This window comes from Nelumbo nucifera, chromosome 8, assembly GCF_055504915.1.
Source record: "Nelumbo nucifera cultivar China Antique chromosome 8, China Antique-T2T, whole genome shotgun sequence".
Taxonomy (NCBI): domain Eukaryota; kingdom Viridiplantae; phylum Streptophyta; class Magnoliopsida; order Proteales; family Nelumbonaceae; genus Nelumbo; species Nelumbo nucifera.
Genome location: NC_142656.1, coordinates 5,148,333 through 5,166,600, shown reverse-complemented (window position 1 = coordinate 5,166,600; position 18,268 = coordinate 5,148,333). Strand labels below are relative to the sequence as shown.

Below are 18,268 nucleotides of genomic sequence, written 5' to 3'. Positions count from 1 at the left end.
TTCCTTTTCTGTGCCAAAAATAAAAATCACTCCAGGTGGAAGTTGCACAACACAGAGCAAAGAATAGAAACTTCCCTTGAACATAGGCCATGATGCAGCTCCGCTTGTTGATTTGTGCACCTCGCTGATTAAAGTGTCCAATTTTTGGAATTAAGGACAATTTTTCTAGCAAAGAGTATGTTGGCAATTTAAAAGGTACAGCGTTCAGTCTGGGGCTCTGGCCAATGATTTGTACCAATGTTTTTAACCCGCCGTTGACTGGGACGGCCAAACTGTCCCAATCATTGCCCGACCATATTTCTGGTTCCGGTTTTACTAAAACCCATCTTTTAATAAAAAACCGTTGACCAAGTTAATAAACCATTGATCCGGATGGTTGAACCGTCAATTGGACAACCCGATTATTAGCGGGTGACGGTTAGGTTTAAATTTTTTTAAAATGCCGGTCATGTCTTAACCTTTGCCTGACCCCAACCCTCTTTTATTTTCATTCTCCTTTTACTTTCTTTTTACATTTTAGGGTTTTGCTGAGAAGAAACGAAAGAGGAATTTCCGTGTTTCAAAAGAAGATAGGGATCCCACCATCTTTGAATGAGAGATTTAGCGCTGGAAACTACAGTGTTTATTTCTGGCTGACTTGCAATTGAATCTGGAGTTTTGGAAGGTTTTACTGAGAAGAAATGATAGAGGAGTTTCTGTCTTTTAGAAGAAGAGAACAGAGTTCCCACCATTGTTGAATGAGAGATTTAGCATACAGTAATTATCTCCAAGGACTTGCAATCGGATCTAGAATTTTGCACAATTTACATTCAATGTTTTAGCCTTTTTGTCGGGCAAGTTTTAACGTTTAATTTCATTTTCTAATACTCATAACTCTTCGATTCTAATTCTAATCTACTGTGATTTACATTCAAACAGCAGCCTTTTCATTCTAGTCTGTATTTTCTTTTCCATTTTTTCTGTTATTCCTTAGTGATTTGATCATTTAACGGCTGCAAGCTTCCAAGTCAGCAATCCTTTTGACTTTGGATAATTGGAGCTTCAACACGGAAAATTTTTATTTTTCGGAAATTCTGTTATCTCTTATTTTCTCGTCTGAAATTCTCTTATGTTTTTGAGAATGATATTCCTGAATTTCTTTCATATTCTGAAAATGTCATTTTTTAAGAATTATTACTGGTACTTTTCTGTATTTTTTTTGCTTTTCTCATGCATTTTTTTTGGCTATTTATATATGCTTTTTTTTGTAAATTTTACGAATTTTTTGTTATTCCAATTGGCTTATATATATATATATATATATATATATATATATATATATATATATATATATATGCTTTTAGACGCATATTACATCTCTTATATATGTATAAATATATTATATGTCTACATATATATTTTATCTTTTCTAATATTTTTAATTATGATGTCACAGCCTGACCCATTCAACTCAGATGGTTGAACCGGTGAGTTGAATCGGCAAAAATGATTCAGCCTTTGGATCGGTTTTTAAAACATTGATTTGTACCATTATACTATCAAGAGAAACTGAGACAGCGCCAGCATAAACCATTGGATAAATTTGTTAATCACGCTTGAAGGAATCTTGAAACAATTTATTGTTTTCCACTTTGCATATTCATCAAGGTTCAAAGTATTGACACGTATCGGCCGATACTGTTCCAGCACTCCTCCGATACGCCCCTACAGTGGGTGTATCAGGGGGTCTGACTGGTCCAGGGGATGGAGGAGACCTAAACCAGCCCCCCTGAACCGGTTGCAAAATATATATATATATATATATATATAAAAGGGTATCGATTTGCATTATTCATTTCAGGACATTTATTTTGAACCTTGATCTTCATATTCATTTCAAGACATTTATTGAGTGGCATTATGCATTGGGGTCTGTTGTGCTGCGATTATACTATTAATAGATACAATATACTTGTAGTTTAAAATGTAGTTGGCTACATGAGACTCCTCAATCCCCATATTGCTTCTTATTCACTTTAAAATCTCTTGGTCTTTTAGAATTTTTAAATTAGGAAATTAAATATGGAGCTCTTTAAGCTCAGTGTGGCCATGAGATGAGTCTTTCGCGAGCTATTCGAGCTCGGCTCATGAAAAGTTTGTCTTGTCTCGGTTTAAACCGAACTCCGAACCGAATTCGAGCTTGATATATAGGCTTGCTTGCTAATTGAACCAAGCTCGAGCCAAGTGAAGCTCGGCTCGTGAGCCTAGTATTAAATAAATAATTTTTATTACATATATAGATACATATAAAAATATATATAATAAATAATTTTATTATATATAATAATATTTTTATTTTTCATGTATAATAGTAAATAGTTTATAATTCTTATTTTCTTGTATGTAAAAGGAAATAATTTTTATAATTGTTTTTGTATATATATTATTAAATAATTTTTATTATTCTTAATTTTTTGTTTAGAAAATAAAAAATTTTATAGCTTATAGTCGAGCTCAAGCCGAGCCAAGCTCGAACTTGCGAGCTATGAACTGAGTCGAGCTCGAGCTTAAGTCTCTAACTTGAATCGAGCTCAATCTTAAGTCTCTAACTTGAATCGAGCCCAAGTTCAAACTTGAGCCTGATACTATTCCTGTGAGTCGATCTTGAATAGCCAAATATTCGACTTGGCTCGAATCCACCCCTACTCACAAAGTCACAATCAATTCAATTGAGAAAATATAATATGGGCTTCTTTTTTAACACCAATCAGTTCTGGGAGACTTTTGGTTCTATTGTGTGTGTTTTCATTACGCAGTGTTGTGTTTTTTGTTATTTACTTATTTTTTGGAAAACATTTATGCATGGAGTTGTTTGGTTCACCATATATGAACCACGTCAGCCATTATACCTGAAAATGCTTCAAGAAGAGTTTGGCTTCAGTATTCACAGGACCGTACTCACATCGCTCTCACACAGTCCCTTGCAGCCTTGCATTGAGAAGTAGAGTCTACTGAAGGAATCCAGATCTCCTGCCCACGTTAATCGCAGCCACACATGGAGAACATCTCATCCTCTGCAGGGGGAGATGTTCCCAATTCACGAGGGGTAGTGTATTGTGGGTAGGCATGGGCAGGAGATCCAGAGTCCTACTGAAGCTGAAAAAAGATAAATGACGTTTTCTAAGATCGGCCGTTTTTGAGGAAACATTTTTTTTTTTTTCGTTTTCTCAAAATCTGATATGGCTCTAACATAATGCCTTTTTCTTAAAAAACAGCAATTGAACCAAACACCACCTTATTTATCTGTTGTAACCATTTCAAGGAAATCGATCTCTCTAAAGAGAAGCTTTGCCTTCCTAGAGACCTGATAATCCATTCCATGCAAACTAATTAAGAAATATGTATGACGGAGTCAGAGAACAGAAAATGTTGTCCTTAAAACTTGAAAAACTCAATCTTTTACGTTTCATGCGTTTGGTGTGATCCAGTGAATAGGTCCTGAAATTGAATAACTATTAAAAATACACATAAGCCTCTCTCTCTCTCTCTCTAATAACAAAATAGCATTAGAGGGATGCCTTCTATCATCCCGAAGTTTTAAAACCTCCAACCATGTGTATCGGCTCCATGCATATCCAGGTGCACCAATTCCATATTTTGATCCTTGATATGCATTATACAAATAGAAATCATATATAGAACCATCGCAAAAAACAAAAAACTTACATAACCCATATTAGGCAATAAGAGCAACGTTCAAGGGAGATAGAGGGGGGAGAAAATAAGACTGATCAAGCATGAGATCTTGTTAGCATTCATCGACTGTCCTGTGTCTACAGCAAACCCAGAACTGGTAAAATATTGGAGAAGTGATAAACCAAGGAAAAGTAAGAGAACCCATTAGGTACACATCTGTAAATTCGATGAAAAGATGGCCTACACCTGAAGCTTTACTTAAACCGCTCGATCAAAGAAAATTTTAGGAGAAAAAAAAAAGAAAAGAAAAGTAAGCAATATAAAAAGGCAAATAACACTTTCCATCACGTAAGTCGTCAAGGATTGGCCCTCCACCAGGAAAAACATATTATGGTCAGGCGAACGTAAACTGTGGTTTGAAGTATAAAATACAAACTTGATCTGAAAGAGGTAAGGTGAAAAACTGGATCACCACCCAGACAACCACGCACGAGAGATCTCCCAGCAGAGAAAATACCCCCAAACTGATTCTCCAACAATATGTAAACCTCAGGTCAGAAACCATGGTGAATAGGCATGAAGCTCAGATAAAATAATGAAAATTCTTGTTTGATCAATGTAGTTTCTGCCAGTACATGCAGGTTGGAGCCATGCCATATGTTTACGCGTTGTATGTCGAGCAAAATAACGTGTTAAGAGTAATTCTGATTGCTCTTTAGTAAACATAAACTATCTTGAGTTTTATTTCCATTTGTTTGCGTTTAAGTTTTAGGCTTAGAGTTCAAGCATAACAAAATCATCCCAACTAGCTTGGTTAAAACCCTGGTATACGACATCCTCATCCTACAGATTAATGCTTATAATCAAAAGAGACAATGTTAAGGTTGCTTGCTAGCATCATTTGATTCCCGTTTAGATCCTGCCATAGCTGCAGTTGCTGCTGCTGACATGGCAGCAGCTGCAGCCCCCAACTTTGCTCCACCTGCAGCCTTCATTGCACCAGCCACTTTTGCAAATGCAGCTATCCCTCCAACTAGAATAGCCCTCAAGGCAACTGTCGGCTTTATTTCCATTTTTGGTACCTGCAATCACCAATACCATATCAAGGTTGAAAGGATCTATACCTCAAATTCAATAAATTTCAGGCTTTTTTTTCTTTTTTTTTAATTGGGGGGTACTGGAATTTCAAGCTTAAAACTATAAAAAATGTACTAATGTAGCCATTTTAAAGCTTAATGAAAATGATGCATAAACGTATTCCAAGGAAACCAATTTAAATGCCACAACAGTACAGGATCCATTTAATTAAAATGGGGCAATGTTTTCATCAAAAAATAGGAATCACTTCATTGGTGGAGATAAAAAAAATATACAAGTGGCAAGGTGCCACCAGTCATAAAATAACAAAATCCACTACATAAAGAAAAAACAAAAAGTATCCCAGAAGAGGATAGCCAAAATAAAGTCAGTATCTAGGGATGGCAATTTCTACACTACCCCGTGGGTACCCGCCGCCGTTGGGGCGTTTTTTTTTGCTTGAAGGATGGGTTTTGGGATTCTATAATCCGTACAGGTATGGGTACGGTATGGTATTAGGCTAAACCCAATCCTACCCAACCCACGTATTGTTGGAAAGCATATAAATTTTATGTATTTAAGTGTTGAATTTAATAATATTTTGAATTTTATGTGAAGGTCAATTGATAGCTTATGTGTTTTTTACATGTCTTAATCAAATAATTGGAAAAATTGTTGTTTGTTTCTGTTATTTTACTTATTTATTACTTATATATACAAGAAATAATACGAAATTAGATGCAGGTTCTAAATCCGACCCACCCCCTACCTATGAATGTGGGGAGGATAGGGTCGGGGAGGGTTTTGCATTTTCATGTGTTGGGAAGGTTTGGATTCTCAAAATCCAACTTGCTATAGATTTTGAGGCAGGTACGGCATATGTGTTGGGAGGTTTAGGGAGGCAGGTAGGGTCTAGAATTTACAAAACCCGCCCTGTTGCCATCCCTATGAGCATCAAATATAAAATTGGAGATGGTAGGAGGATCAGATTCTGGTGAGAATGAGATCCCTGGACCGGTGAGAGCACTCTTAAAGAGCTGTTTCCTGCTTTGTTCAGTATGGCTACTGACAATGAGGCATTGGTAGCTGACACTTTGGTGAGGTGGGATAACAGTATTTGCTGGACTCCATCCTTTAGAAGGGATTTCAATGACTGGGAGATTCAGATGGTTGAAAATCTATTCACTATACTCCAAAATCAGGCTTTAAACTTACAAGTTCAAGACACAAGAGTATGGAAGTGGAACAAGTCAGGAGAGTTCTCAGTCAAATCTTTTTACAGCTTTCTAGTGAGAGAGAATGAAGTCCATATCCTAGCCAGGCTATTTGGGGGACAGTGGCACCCTCAAAAGTCAAGTTTTTTGTATGGGTAGCAGCTTTAGAGAAGTGCCTCTCCAAAGAAATGTTGCTGAAGAGAGGTTTCATCTGCAATGATCTGAGATGCTGTCTTTGTAATGTGGAGCTGGAATCAGTTAGGCATCTGTTCCTGAATTGCAAGTTTGTTTCAGAAATTTGGAGCTACTTTTTGAAGGCCCTGAATTTAAGTTGGTGCATGCCTGTCTCAGTGAAAGCCATGCTGGAGGAATGGCACATATCTGGGTTGACTAAGAAAGGGAAAGTCTGCTGGTCCTCCATCCCTTTGGCAATTCTATGGGCTGTGTGGCTCGAAAGAAACAACAGAACTTTTGAACACAAGGCTTCCATTGAAGCTGAGGTCATCAATACGGCTGTAAGGTTTATGAGGAGTTGGTTGTCTACACATACTGTTTTTAAAGATGATATGTCTGACAGTACTTTTTTGAGGATATCCTTTTTAAGAGGTCCAACCTGATAGATTTTTGTACAGCTTCTCATTGTACAAAGGACCTTTTACTTTAATACAATTATACTTTTCCTTTTCTCAAAAAAAAAAAAAAAAAAACACCTTGGTCCTTGCCAAGTTGTCTGTCAAGGCATCTATGGACCCTGGTGGCACCATTTGACCTTTGGTATAATTGTTATACTCTGCTAACCCTAGGGTCAGAATTTTTTTTTATCAGCAAAGGAGAATTTTATTTGAATTTAGGGTTAAAATATAGTTTTACAACTTTGTGTATGGGATTAGTGCTCCCACACTATTACATATTTCTGTCCCTCTTTACATTGCAGCCCAAAACAATTGTTGCCTCAAAGCCCCTCGTTTAGCAAGATAATTAGCTAGCCCATTTGCACTCCTTCTAACCCATTTGAATTCTGCCTCTACCTCCCTTGCAGCCATTTCCACTTCCTTTATCATTTGTTTGAAAGTCCACTGAATACTTCTATTGCTTTTAGCCCAAGAGATGATCACCTTGGAGTCCCCTTCAACCTCAATATGCCTCATTCCTAGTTGCTTAGCTATCTCCAGTCCTTGTGGCAATGCCATTAACTTAGCTTTTAGAGAGTTGCCCATGCCAATCGGTCCAGAGAACAAACCTAATATTCTCCTTTCAAAAATTTTGATTACTCCCCCGATACTTGACAGTCCCGGATTTCCAAAAGAGCTTCCATCAAAATTCAGTTTAATTCTGTTGCCATCTGGAGGTTTCCATTCCATCCTTGCTCTCTCTTTCACTCTTGAAGATTGTGCTACTTTTGTCCAAGATCTTATAATGTCTATGACTGAAAAGTCTTGAAAGATATGCAAACATCTTACCCAATGAGCTACTTTAACTTTAATTGTGTCGATTACCTCCTCCCTTGTTCTACTCTTGTCCAAGAATATTCTGTTATTTCTTTCTTCCCAAATCACCCAACAAATAGCTGCCTTTGTAGCTTTCCACATAACCTTCCTTCTTTTCTTTGGTTGACTGAAAAAGTCTTGGTTGAAAAGTCCTACCACATCTTGAGGGGAAACCCACCTACAACCAAAGAGAATACAAAAAAATTCCCAAATGTGATGCACAAAGGAATAAGATAATAATGGATGTGCCAAGGTCTCACCACTTTCCTTACAAAAGGAGGACATGTGAGAAGAAAGGCAAGCAAAAGGCCTTCTTCTCTGTAGCATACCACAAGTATTAACCTTGCCAAGGAAAATTTCCCAACAAAAAGCTTGAATTTTTGGGGGGATAGGCTTACTCCAAATTTCTTTCATAGGGAAATCCCCAACCGGGATGTTAGGTGAGGCAAGAACACTAAAAAAGGAGGAACAAGAGAAGAGGCCATCAGAGGAGCCTTTCCAAATTCTAGAATCTTCCAAGGATGGGTCCAAATGAACTTGACCCATTAGATTCAACAATTGGACTAAAGAGGCACATTTATTTTCCCTGAGGCCCCTTCTGAAACCCAGATTCCAATTGACCCCATTTGGGCCAGTATTTCCCAAAACGCTTACTGTTTCCCCTAGGGTCAAAATGACAAATGCACAAGGCTAAGTTCATTAAATCCATCTATGTCATTACTTATGCTTTTCTTTTTCTTTCTTTCATAGTTGAATTTTGATGGATAGATGCATTGAATGGTGAATCTTCACCAGAGAGGATAATAATAATAAGAAGTAAACTATGATAATATAGAAAAATCTTTACACAATTGGACTATCCCAAAGATTGCACCATCCGAAATATACAAAAAAGGAATATTCAATTTAAAAACAGACCTGAACATTAGGACTGTAGAAAGAACGATTTCTCTAGGCAACGAAGCAAAAAGCTTCTCCCTAGTAGATAAGAAAATAATAGAAACTTATAAGAAAAGAAGTGACTGTAATTTTATACATTTTGGCTTAATACGAGTTGCCATTAAACCATTGACTAGAACAGATCTACAGACAGCAGCTCTGGCTTGTTTGACCGATTCTAGACATAATAGATTCAATGACTCCTTATTAGGAGTAATAGAAGGAAGCCTCCATCAAGGGCCAATTTACTTCAATGCCTGTCCAAATTTTTCTGTATCACTAACAGATCCGGGTATCCATGAAGCCTTAGCCTTTAGGATTCAGACCCAAGGTTTTGATATGAAACCAGGATCCGAAAATATAGCGTTAGTATACAGGGTCTACTTCAAGACCATGAATACTATCTGTCCTAATACCAGGATCATAGGAAGCAAGGGAATGACTACCCTCTTCCTGACCAATACTAGGAATAATGTTACGATTCCTAGGTAAATCACTTGGAATGAAGTGAAGATGCCGGAAAGTTGGTCACTCGCTAAAGTAGAGCACCCGAGTCCTATCGAATCCACTGAATTAGCTTCTATATTCAGTGAACAAGATGGGTTTATAGAACTCAGGTTTAGAAGAGCTTCGACATCCTCACGACCTTTGTATGCCGAATCAATGGATACAAGAAGATCGATAGACCTGACACCATCGAACTATCATACAGCCCGAAGAGAAAACCCATCGATAAAGTCTTATGAGCCTACAAAGGCAGACTTTGAGATTAATGTGATAGAAACAGAAGATCAGTTCCAAATAGATAAAGGCCTTATTAGGTTAGATTTTAACTCACAACCTTTAAAGAAAATGTGGTTTCTTCAAGAAATCTACCAAGGAAGAAAGAGATCGTACCAGAGAAGCATGGTACGATGACATGATGCAAGTTAAGGAGAATATCCCCTTCTGGGATTGGTTTGTGAAACAAAACCAGTTCATACAACCTCCCACTGAGGAGTTAGAATTATGTGTTATAGAAGCAATAAAAATAGGGAAGGACGAGCTAATAGCTAGCCCCATAAAAAATTCAACAATAATAAAAGAATCTGAAAAAATTGCGCCAAAACACTGTTCTCAAATAATAGAACAGAACAATTACACGAACATATGCTTAAATGTCTTAGGAAAACAAACAATAGAATCTTTATTAAGCTCACTAGAAATCTCTAAATCCAAAGCAATAATCAAAAAGGAAAGACCAATGGCGATCATGCCAAGTTTTCCTGAAAATATGAAAATTAAAACAAACCCAATAGATCTATCAAAAATAAGTTATCAAGAATTATCGGATAGATTAATATCCCCCTCAATTTGGGAAAAGGGAGAAACTTCTAAATCTAGTGAAGGCAAAAGGGAAGATGACTTATCAGACTCTAGATCAATAAATCTCTTGGGAGAAGATTCAAATAATGAATCCGTAGCAAGAAACGAATCCATCAAAAATTTGGAGATAAATAAACTCTCCTATCAGAGTAAAAAGCCTTATTACTCTAGGCACACCCCAATGGATCTTCTATTCGAAGAGCTAATGAAACCTCAAGTCGGGTATAATTGGAACACCTTCTATGAATGGAACCTAGATGGGAAATCTGAATATCAGATTCATGACATGATAGCACACATGACCATGTATGCTTGTGCCAGCAAATTGGCTAGTAATGATAAAAAGGTGATAGCCACTATTACCACTGAATCCTTCACAGGACAATTAAAAGGTTGGTGGAATAATTATCTTACAGAAGGAGAAAGAGATTACATCCTTAATGCAGTAAAAAGAGATGAACATGGAGAAAGAATCCTTATTCAAGAATCCCCAATATCTGATGCAGTTATGACCTTAATCCTAAACATCCTAAGCCAGTTCCTAGGAAATTCGTCAGATATGTGGGAAAGAATAAGAGAACAATTGATAAACCTTAGATGTAAAACCCTATCTGATTTTAGATGGTACAAAGATGTATTCTTATCCAAAGTACATAGATTAACCAATTCCAGACAGGATTTCTGGAAAGAACAATTTATTTCGGGACTCCCGCCAATATTTGTGGAAAAGGTTAGAAATTACCTTAGGCAAATAGGAGGTGGTAGAATCTTGTACTCCAATTACGGATACTTAATCCAAATAGTAAATCAAATAGGATTGGAAGTATGTAATGACATGAAACTAAAAAGACAAGTTAAGGAAAAACTTAATTCTAAAAGAGAATTAGGAGATTTTTACTACCAATTCGGAATGGCTCCTGAACCTCCCGCTCTGCGGATGGTTCAAAAGAAAAAGAAATAAACTTCTACAAAAGGGAAAAGAAGCCCCATAAGAACCCTAAAAGGTTTTCTAAAATCAGAAAGCCAACAACCCCAACTTGTTTTAAATGTGGAAAAACAGGCCACTATGCTAATAAATGCTTTAAAAATAAAACCACCACTAAGAAACTTAATGAGTTGGAAGAAGAAGAAGGTGAGCCAGAGGTCTCAACAAGAGAATCTTCTACCTCTTCAGAAGAATGTTGTGCTAATAACATATGCACCAGCAAGAGTCAAACGGATACTTCTGAAGAAGAGTCAGGTGAGCTTAACGTATTAACCTTGGATGAAGAATATCTTTTAGAGATACTTAATGAAATTCCTAATGAGGAATCAAAGAAAAAATACTTGCTAATAGCCCTACAAAGTATAACTGAAAAAGCCAACAAGGAGAAACCTAAACAGCTGTTGGATGAAAAGAATATAATTTCTTATAGAGAATTGATTAGAAGGTCTCAATCAGAGGCTTCCCGACCTCCTACAATACAGGATTTACGGGAAGAAGTCAATCTACTAAAAAGAGGGCTAAAAACCCTCAAATTAAGGGTTGACCAATTGGAATCCGAAAAATTCTAGGAGAATCAATCAGAAAAATCATTGGAACAGGTTTCTGTTGAGCTTGTCGGAAACGATGAAGAGTTTATATACTCTATAGAAGAAGTTAAATACCAAAAATGGTATTCTAGGATTACCATTAGAATCAAAGAATACAATCTCTCAGTGATAGCCTTAATAGACTCAAGATTGCATTCACAGTGCCCTTCGGCCACTATGAATGGAATGTAATGCCTTTGGGGCTAAAAAATGCCCCCTCTGAATTTCAAAGGATTATGAACGAGATATTCACTCCTTATACTCAATTCATAATAGTATATATTGATGATGTATTAATCTATTCGTCCTCTATAAAATCCCACTGAAAACACCTGAATATATTCTTCCGAGTGATGAAAGAAAACGAATTAGCAGCATCCGCTAAGAAAATGAAACTCTTTCAAACAGAAATCAGATTTTTAGGTTTCCAGATATCTAAAGGAACCATATCACCCATCCAGAGAGTAATAGAGTTTGCTGATAAATTCCCTGATGAAATCAAAGATTAAACTCAACTTCAAAGATTCTTAGGCAGTCTAAGTTATGTAGTAAACTACTATAAAGGACTAGCCCAAGACCGCCAACTACTCGAAAAACGATTAAAGAAGAACCCCCCAGAATGGAATGAACAGCTCACTCAAACAGTAAGAAGGATTAAACAAAGGGTAAAAACCCTTTCCTGCCTTAACATCCCTCATCCAGGATCTCCAAAGATAGTAGAAATTGATGCCAGGGAAATTGAATATGGAGGAATCCTAAAGCAAAAAAGAGATGGGAAAGATGACATAGTTCGATTCACCTCAGGAACCTGGAATGATACCCAGAAAAAATACTCTACTGTAAAAAAAGAAATGCTCAGCATAGTCCTTTGCATCACTAAATTTCAAAGTGATTTGATAAACCAACATTTTACTCTCCAAATTGATTGTAAATCAGCCAAAGAGATTTTGGAAAAAGATGTGAAAAACTTGGTTTGAAAACAAATTTTTGCTAGACGGCAAGCTATTTTATCGGTATTCGATTTTGATATTAAATATATTAAAGGATCTGATAATGCTTTGCTAGATTTCTTGACCAGGGAATTCTTACAAGGTTAACTAATTAAAGATGACCGACAGAAGACTTCATCTTCCTCTAAATCCTAATTCCAGGCGCCCTAAAAGGACTAACGAGTCCATTCCAAGATCTAATTATGAGATCGAAGCAAGCTCAAGGACTAATCAGTCTCCATTAATGTCTCCCTTAATTAGAGAATCATCTCCCGCTATGGAAGAGGCTAATTCCAACCAATACCTAACTAATTCATCAGATTTCGTGACAACTATCTCAAGAGAAGAAGTCGCCGCCGTCTCCACTCATGTCAACCCAGAAGGAGCCCTTCAACACCTTGCCCTCTCTATCCTAGATGGGCATCATTTCTCCACACCGGGTTTGCTCGGATTCAGCATTATTTTAGGGATCTGAATAAGTCTGAACTAGCTTATTCCAAGCTAGTAATTGTTAAATTTATATCTCTGTCGTCTTGGGGCAACGCAAGCAAGCCGAAATTTATCACTAAGCCTATTGATAAGAGACCCAAAATATTCAATTACTGAGATTATCAAGACGCTTGGTATAGAGTATTCCTGTTGCAAAATTCTGTTTTGAGGCATTCATGGTTCATCCGGTTCTCCGAAGATTTTCAAGGCCCGTACCTTGACTGGGCATATGTTTGGTGGACCTCTTGGGGAGCTTCTGACGATATCTTCCCTCACCAAGAGCTCATGGACAAATATAGAGCCTTTGGAAAAGGAAGAGCTTATTTGGAATATGAGCATGTAAAGCAGTTCAAGTTTTTCAAAACCTTTCTTCTCCCCTGGATTTTGAAATGGAGTTATCACTTGGATATCTCTTGGTTGCCCCTAGCTATCGAACGAAAAATTGAAATAAAATGGTGGGACAAATTTGATCTTACCGATATCCTCAAGCCTACCGCTGAAGAAGACGACACCTTTCAGTCCATCTTCGAATCCTATATGGACAAGCTTCGAAGCAAGTTTCCAGACTTGGACCCACTAGAACTCGAAGAAATGTCTTTACGAATGGCTGAAAAGATGAAGGAAAAAAGTAAAGGAATCTCAAAAGACCTCGAGACGAAAAGTGTCCACTCTCTCAGCCCGCACCACAGTCGAAACATTGTTTGAAGATTCCATCTCATCTGAAACAGTAAAAGAATTGACAGTTGTTCCTAATAGGACAAGAAGGTGATAAGGAAGCATCTCAATAATTAAGATGCCGCAGTAAGAAAAGATAAAAGGTATCTTAATTATAGATGCCTTAGCGATAAGATCGAATAAAGGTGCCTCTATAGAAAGCTCGGCCACCGCTATATAAACCACTCTCCTCCCATAACAAGAATGCAAAATTTTGGGTGTAAAATTCATAAGTCCTCTAGTCTTATTTGAGTATTGTTTTCTGAGTGCTTTTGAGTCGAGTGTTGTATTTGTGAGAGCGTTTTGTAATCTTTGTAAAGGCATCTACTGTTGTGCTGTGTGTGCTATATCTCTGTAAGTATTGTTAAGATTTCTGATAATAGTACAACTGGACTATCCCAAAGATTGCACCATCCGAAATATATAAAAAAAGGAATATTCAATTTAAAAACAGATCTGAATATTAGAACTGTAGAAAGAACCATTGCCCTAGCAGAAAGCTTCTCCCTAGAAATGTCAAAATAATTGAAGTACTTGATTGAATAGTAAACTACAAATGATTTTTAAGTGGGCATATAGATAAACTAATGGATTGGCTGACTCATTAGCAAAACAAGGGACAACTAGGTAAGATTTCTTCTAGGGTCAAATCTAATGTAATGGTCAAAAAATGGGTTGAGGCAAACTACCAGCCTCAATTAAGGTTTTGACTGGTTGTTTTATTTACTGTATATAATTCATTCTTTTATTCATTTAATAAAACATCATTACCAATTAAAAACGTGGACACAAAAAACCAATTGGACTCCCATTATGAGCAGCCTATTCATCAACACTTGACCATAAAAACAAGATTCTAAATCTTAGTTTTGCCATAAAATTTTATTATGGGTAAAACCAATCTGAACCCAACTTGACTCACCAAAGCCTTACCCCAACAATATGAATTGGCTGCATGAATCCTGTTTTGCGTTCCACTCATAGCTTCTTTGCATATGTAATGGTGTAATCACACTTTTAGACTTCTGTTTAAATGTTCCTAATAAATTTTTCTGTGGCTTATCAAAAAAATCATTTCTCACTACTTCAACCAATGTGTTCTTTGGTCTTCCTCCATCTATTTTAAAGCCCACAATTTGCACCAAGTCCTGGTTGAAATCAAACCCAGATCTCAAGTTTCCATATTTTCATGTGATAAAAGATTGGATTACTTCTCAAGAAGAAAAAAAACAAGAGAGAGAGTGATTGCATTCATTACATAAGACTTGTTAAGAATTATCACATTGTTGGAAAATTTTACATTGTTCAAAATTGAACAGAGATTTAGACCACCAGCTGCACCATTAAAAAAAAAGGGAAAAAAAAACAAACACTAGTAAAGAACTATTTTAAAAAAGAAAAGGAAAAAAACCTCTCAACTGTGATTTCACCAAATTATCTGCAGTTGAGTTCATCTTTATAGGGACCCACCTAATTTGCATCCTTTTTCTGGCCAAAACTTCTCTAATCTCGTCTAGCAGATGCCCCAACTGCTAAGAACTGCTACCAACATTCTTTTTGGCCTTCCCTTGAATCTTGTAGGGCCTGTAACTTCAAACTTGTGCTCCAAGCAGTCCCTTTGCACATGCTTGAACAACCTTAGAAGCTTGTTTTGTTCCTGCTTGACCCAATTAAGAAACCTTTTTTTTCCTTATATACACACATACAAATATATTTTACTAATGGGTCTCAAGGAAAGATGTGTTGAAATCAATAGCTTAGCAAAAAGAGAGGTGGGTAAAGAAGGTTTACATAGAAGCAGCTCTATGCCAATTTTAGGCCCTGTTCTGCAGGTAAATATGCATGGGAAAGTTGGTCAATGGGTAACTTTTTCCCATTGACCAACTTTCCCATGTTCTTTTTGCATTAAGCAGCGGACCCCATGGTAAAGTTACCCTTACTTTCCTGGGTAAAACTTACCCATCTCCTAGGTGGGGGTAACTTTCCCACCTGGGAGAAACTTTAACAAAACATGATGGGACCACTTTGCCCATTTTAATACTTACTTTTTGTGGGTAGAAATGTCATTTTATTATTTACCTGAGAATCCTGAAAATCAAAAGAACATGGGTGAGTGCACTTACCCAGGTAAGATGCATTGTTACAAATGAACAAGGCCTTAAAGTTCTTGAATCTTGAGAGGGCATATTTTGTTGAAAATCCTCTAATGAACACCATGTAAGGGCCTTTTATTCAAAAAATAGAAAAGAGAAAGAAAAGAAACGTATACCCTCAAAAGAAGGCAGTAAGCATATATCTGAATTATAAAGATGGCTTTAGGTGGGGAAAAAATTGCATGTCATTTCTCATCATGAACTATTAAATTCCAGTCCCCTTACCCCAGCTTATACATCCAGAAAATAAACTTCACTCTTTTTCTTGTGTTGGCAGATTCAAGGGAGAACTTTGTTTTCTTGTCCCAACTCTTCGTCAGGTGGCCCTTAATTGTTTCCTCCAGCATATATCTGTTTTTGAGAATTATTGAGAATTACTGACACAAACTCCCTCCTAACCAACTCTCCTTTTCCCTTCCTATCCTCCATAAAAAGGTCTAACCTCTTCTAAAAGATCTGGAACTGCATTAAGCCCTTTAAAGATATCTTGGGGATCTTTATTTTCTAACCACCTTTTCATATCATTACTTATATAGAGCTCAATCTCCAATATTAGCTCTTACTTGTACTTACCTAGCTCTACATTTCACCTCTCTTGCTTCTCCTTCAACATTTGTCATCTGCAATGAAATGACCCATTCACCCATCTATTTTAAAATAAGGGGCAGCAAAATCTACACACATTGAAAAATTTTGTTCATTCCAAATACACATCTAAAAGCCTGAAAGAGAAAAGCATGGGACTAGTGGAATCTCTCTCTCAATAGAGTAGGCACATGGCATGATATGGATTCGCTAGAAAATAGGAGTTCAATCAGCTAACCATTTGAAACTTGCAATGTTAAGGGCCACATCAATAAACCCTTCTTACTAAAAAATCCCCAAACATTCTCATTGATGAAGACATGCTTTCAGCCTTTCACCCACCTCTTTGACAAACATCCTAAACAGCATTAAAAACCTTCCATGCAGCACCAAGTGCCACTGGCAGAGAACTAGCATTAACTCCGAAAAGGCAAATGTATATAGCGCTGAACCTAGAAAAAGCATTGCTACCAAGCCCATGAATGCCATGAAATCATTTGAAATGATTATAAACTGCAGCATCATGCTTCTTCAAGTTATCATTTACTGCAATTAATCAGAATAACGGTGTAACACATGAAAGTCAATCGTATTAAAAAGCGAAACTAAAGGAACAATATCCATTAAGCCACCAGGAGCTCTTCTGTGGGTTAAAGATACTTGAATCCTACAAATGAATATCTTGATACCAATTGCGTGATATTGTTTGTAGGGAGCAGAGCAATATCGAAAAGCCCATCTATGACCTATACAGGTAAAAAAACACTTGCAAAATTGAAAGGACGAGGAATTACCTTCAACTTATGTAGAAATTCGAAAAAGAAACCCAAGCTAGAAAACCTTCTTCAGTCGATCCTTTCGTGAGAGAGAGAGAGAGAGAAAGTGAGCAAAATATGCGAAAAAAGTACAAACACGATCTTGGTTCCTGGAGCTTCGAGCTCTCTGCCCCTCTCTCGAACTGATCAAACGAGATTATCTACCAAAAAACAAGACTGTTTACCAAAAAAAAATCGAGATTGAGAGGAGTTCGCATCAGCACCCCACAGCCGGGCGCCCCAAACAATCGAACGCCGACAATTGTCCTCCCGCACGAACTCCTTCCTTCACGCGTGCGGAGCTAACGGGACGGACGGACGTTAGTGGAATTCACGTCTGAGTTCACCCCAATCACAATACGGAGTACGGACAATGGGGGCTCACCGACGCCACTGTCACCCTTCTCCAATTTTAAAACCTCTCTTAACCCAACCCTATCTGACAGTTGACAATTGACACCTCAGTAGAGTAACTAGTTTTAGAACGAATATACCCTTTTATTCTCTCGACTCTCACAATATACACAATAGACAATTTCCCGCGTAAAACCCAGCTCCTTGTATTTCTCCTTAGAGCTGGATTTGGGTTTCACAACGTTGGTTTTCTCCACCAGCAACGAACGATCATTTCCCTCCACCATATAATCATTGTATTTTGGATGTCTCTTAAGGTTGTTGATGAAGGGAAATTTGGCCTGATCTCGCAATCACCCGACACGTGGCAAAAGCAAGCAATTCGGGGCAGTAGAGCGCCCAAAACAAGCACCGAAAGTAACGAAGTCCAAGCTCACTACTGAGCCCGAACTTCACCAAACCGGATTCTCTACTAGGAGCCCGAGCTCCCTACCAAGAACCCGAGCTCCCTACTGGAAGTCCGAGCTCCCTATTAAGAACCCGAGTTCCTTACTGAGAACCCAAGCTCCCTGCAAGGAGCCCGAACTATCTCGGGTCCTAAGCCTCACAAAGCCGTGACCCGAGCTAGCCCATGGCAGCTCGGAACACTCCCCAAACCGAACTCAAGACATCTTGCTCGCCACTCCAGCACTTCGCTTCCGAAACACCAGACTGGCCAAACGTACCTGACACCAAGGACGTCCATATCCAAGGGCGGCGCACCTGACTGATTTGGGATCTGACGCCTGACAGCCACATTTCAAACGGCCTCCTGCTACCGCCACCTGCCACCGTCGTTAC

General features: G+C 37.7%; 1 protein-coding gene across 2 annotated transcripts; it reads right to left on the bottom strand.

The window, feature by feature from the left end:
• Positions 1–4,350: 4,350 nt before the first annotated feature.
• On the bottom strand, positions 4,351–17,249 carry LOC104600704 (uncharacterized). 2 transcript variants are annotated; one of them, XM_088892536.1, is made up of 2 exons: positions 17,054–17,249; positions 4,351–4,757 (listed from the first exon to the last, which is right to left on the bottom strand). In XM_088892536.1, the coding sequence occupies exon 2, from the start codon at positions 4,746–4,748 to the stop codon at positions 4,554–4,556; it is 195 nt and encodes a 64-aa protein (XP_088748662.1). In that variant the 5' UTR covers positions 4,749–4,757; positions 17,054–17,249; the 3' UTR covers positions 4,351–4,553. The 2 variants fall into 2 exon arrangements, with proteins under 2 accessions (XP_088748662.1, XP_010262101.1); XM_010263799.3 differs by lacking the exon at positions 17,054–17,249 and adding an exon at positions 13,284–13,424.
• Between the last annotated feature and the right edge of the window lie 1,019 nt (positions 17,250–18,268).

Coding starts and splice junctions, on each gene's coding strand:
- LOC104600704 (XM_088892536.1), bottom strand. CDS start 4,748: ATGGAAATAAAGCCGACAGTTGCCTTGAGGGCTATTCTAGTTGGAGGG.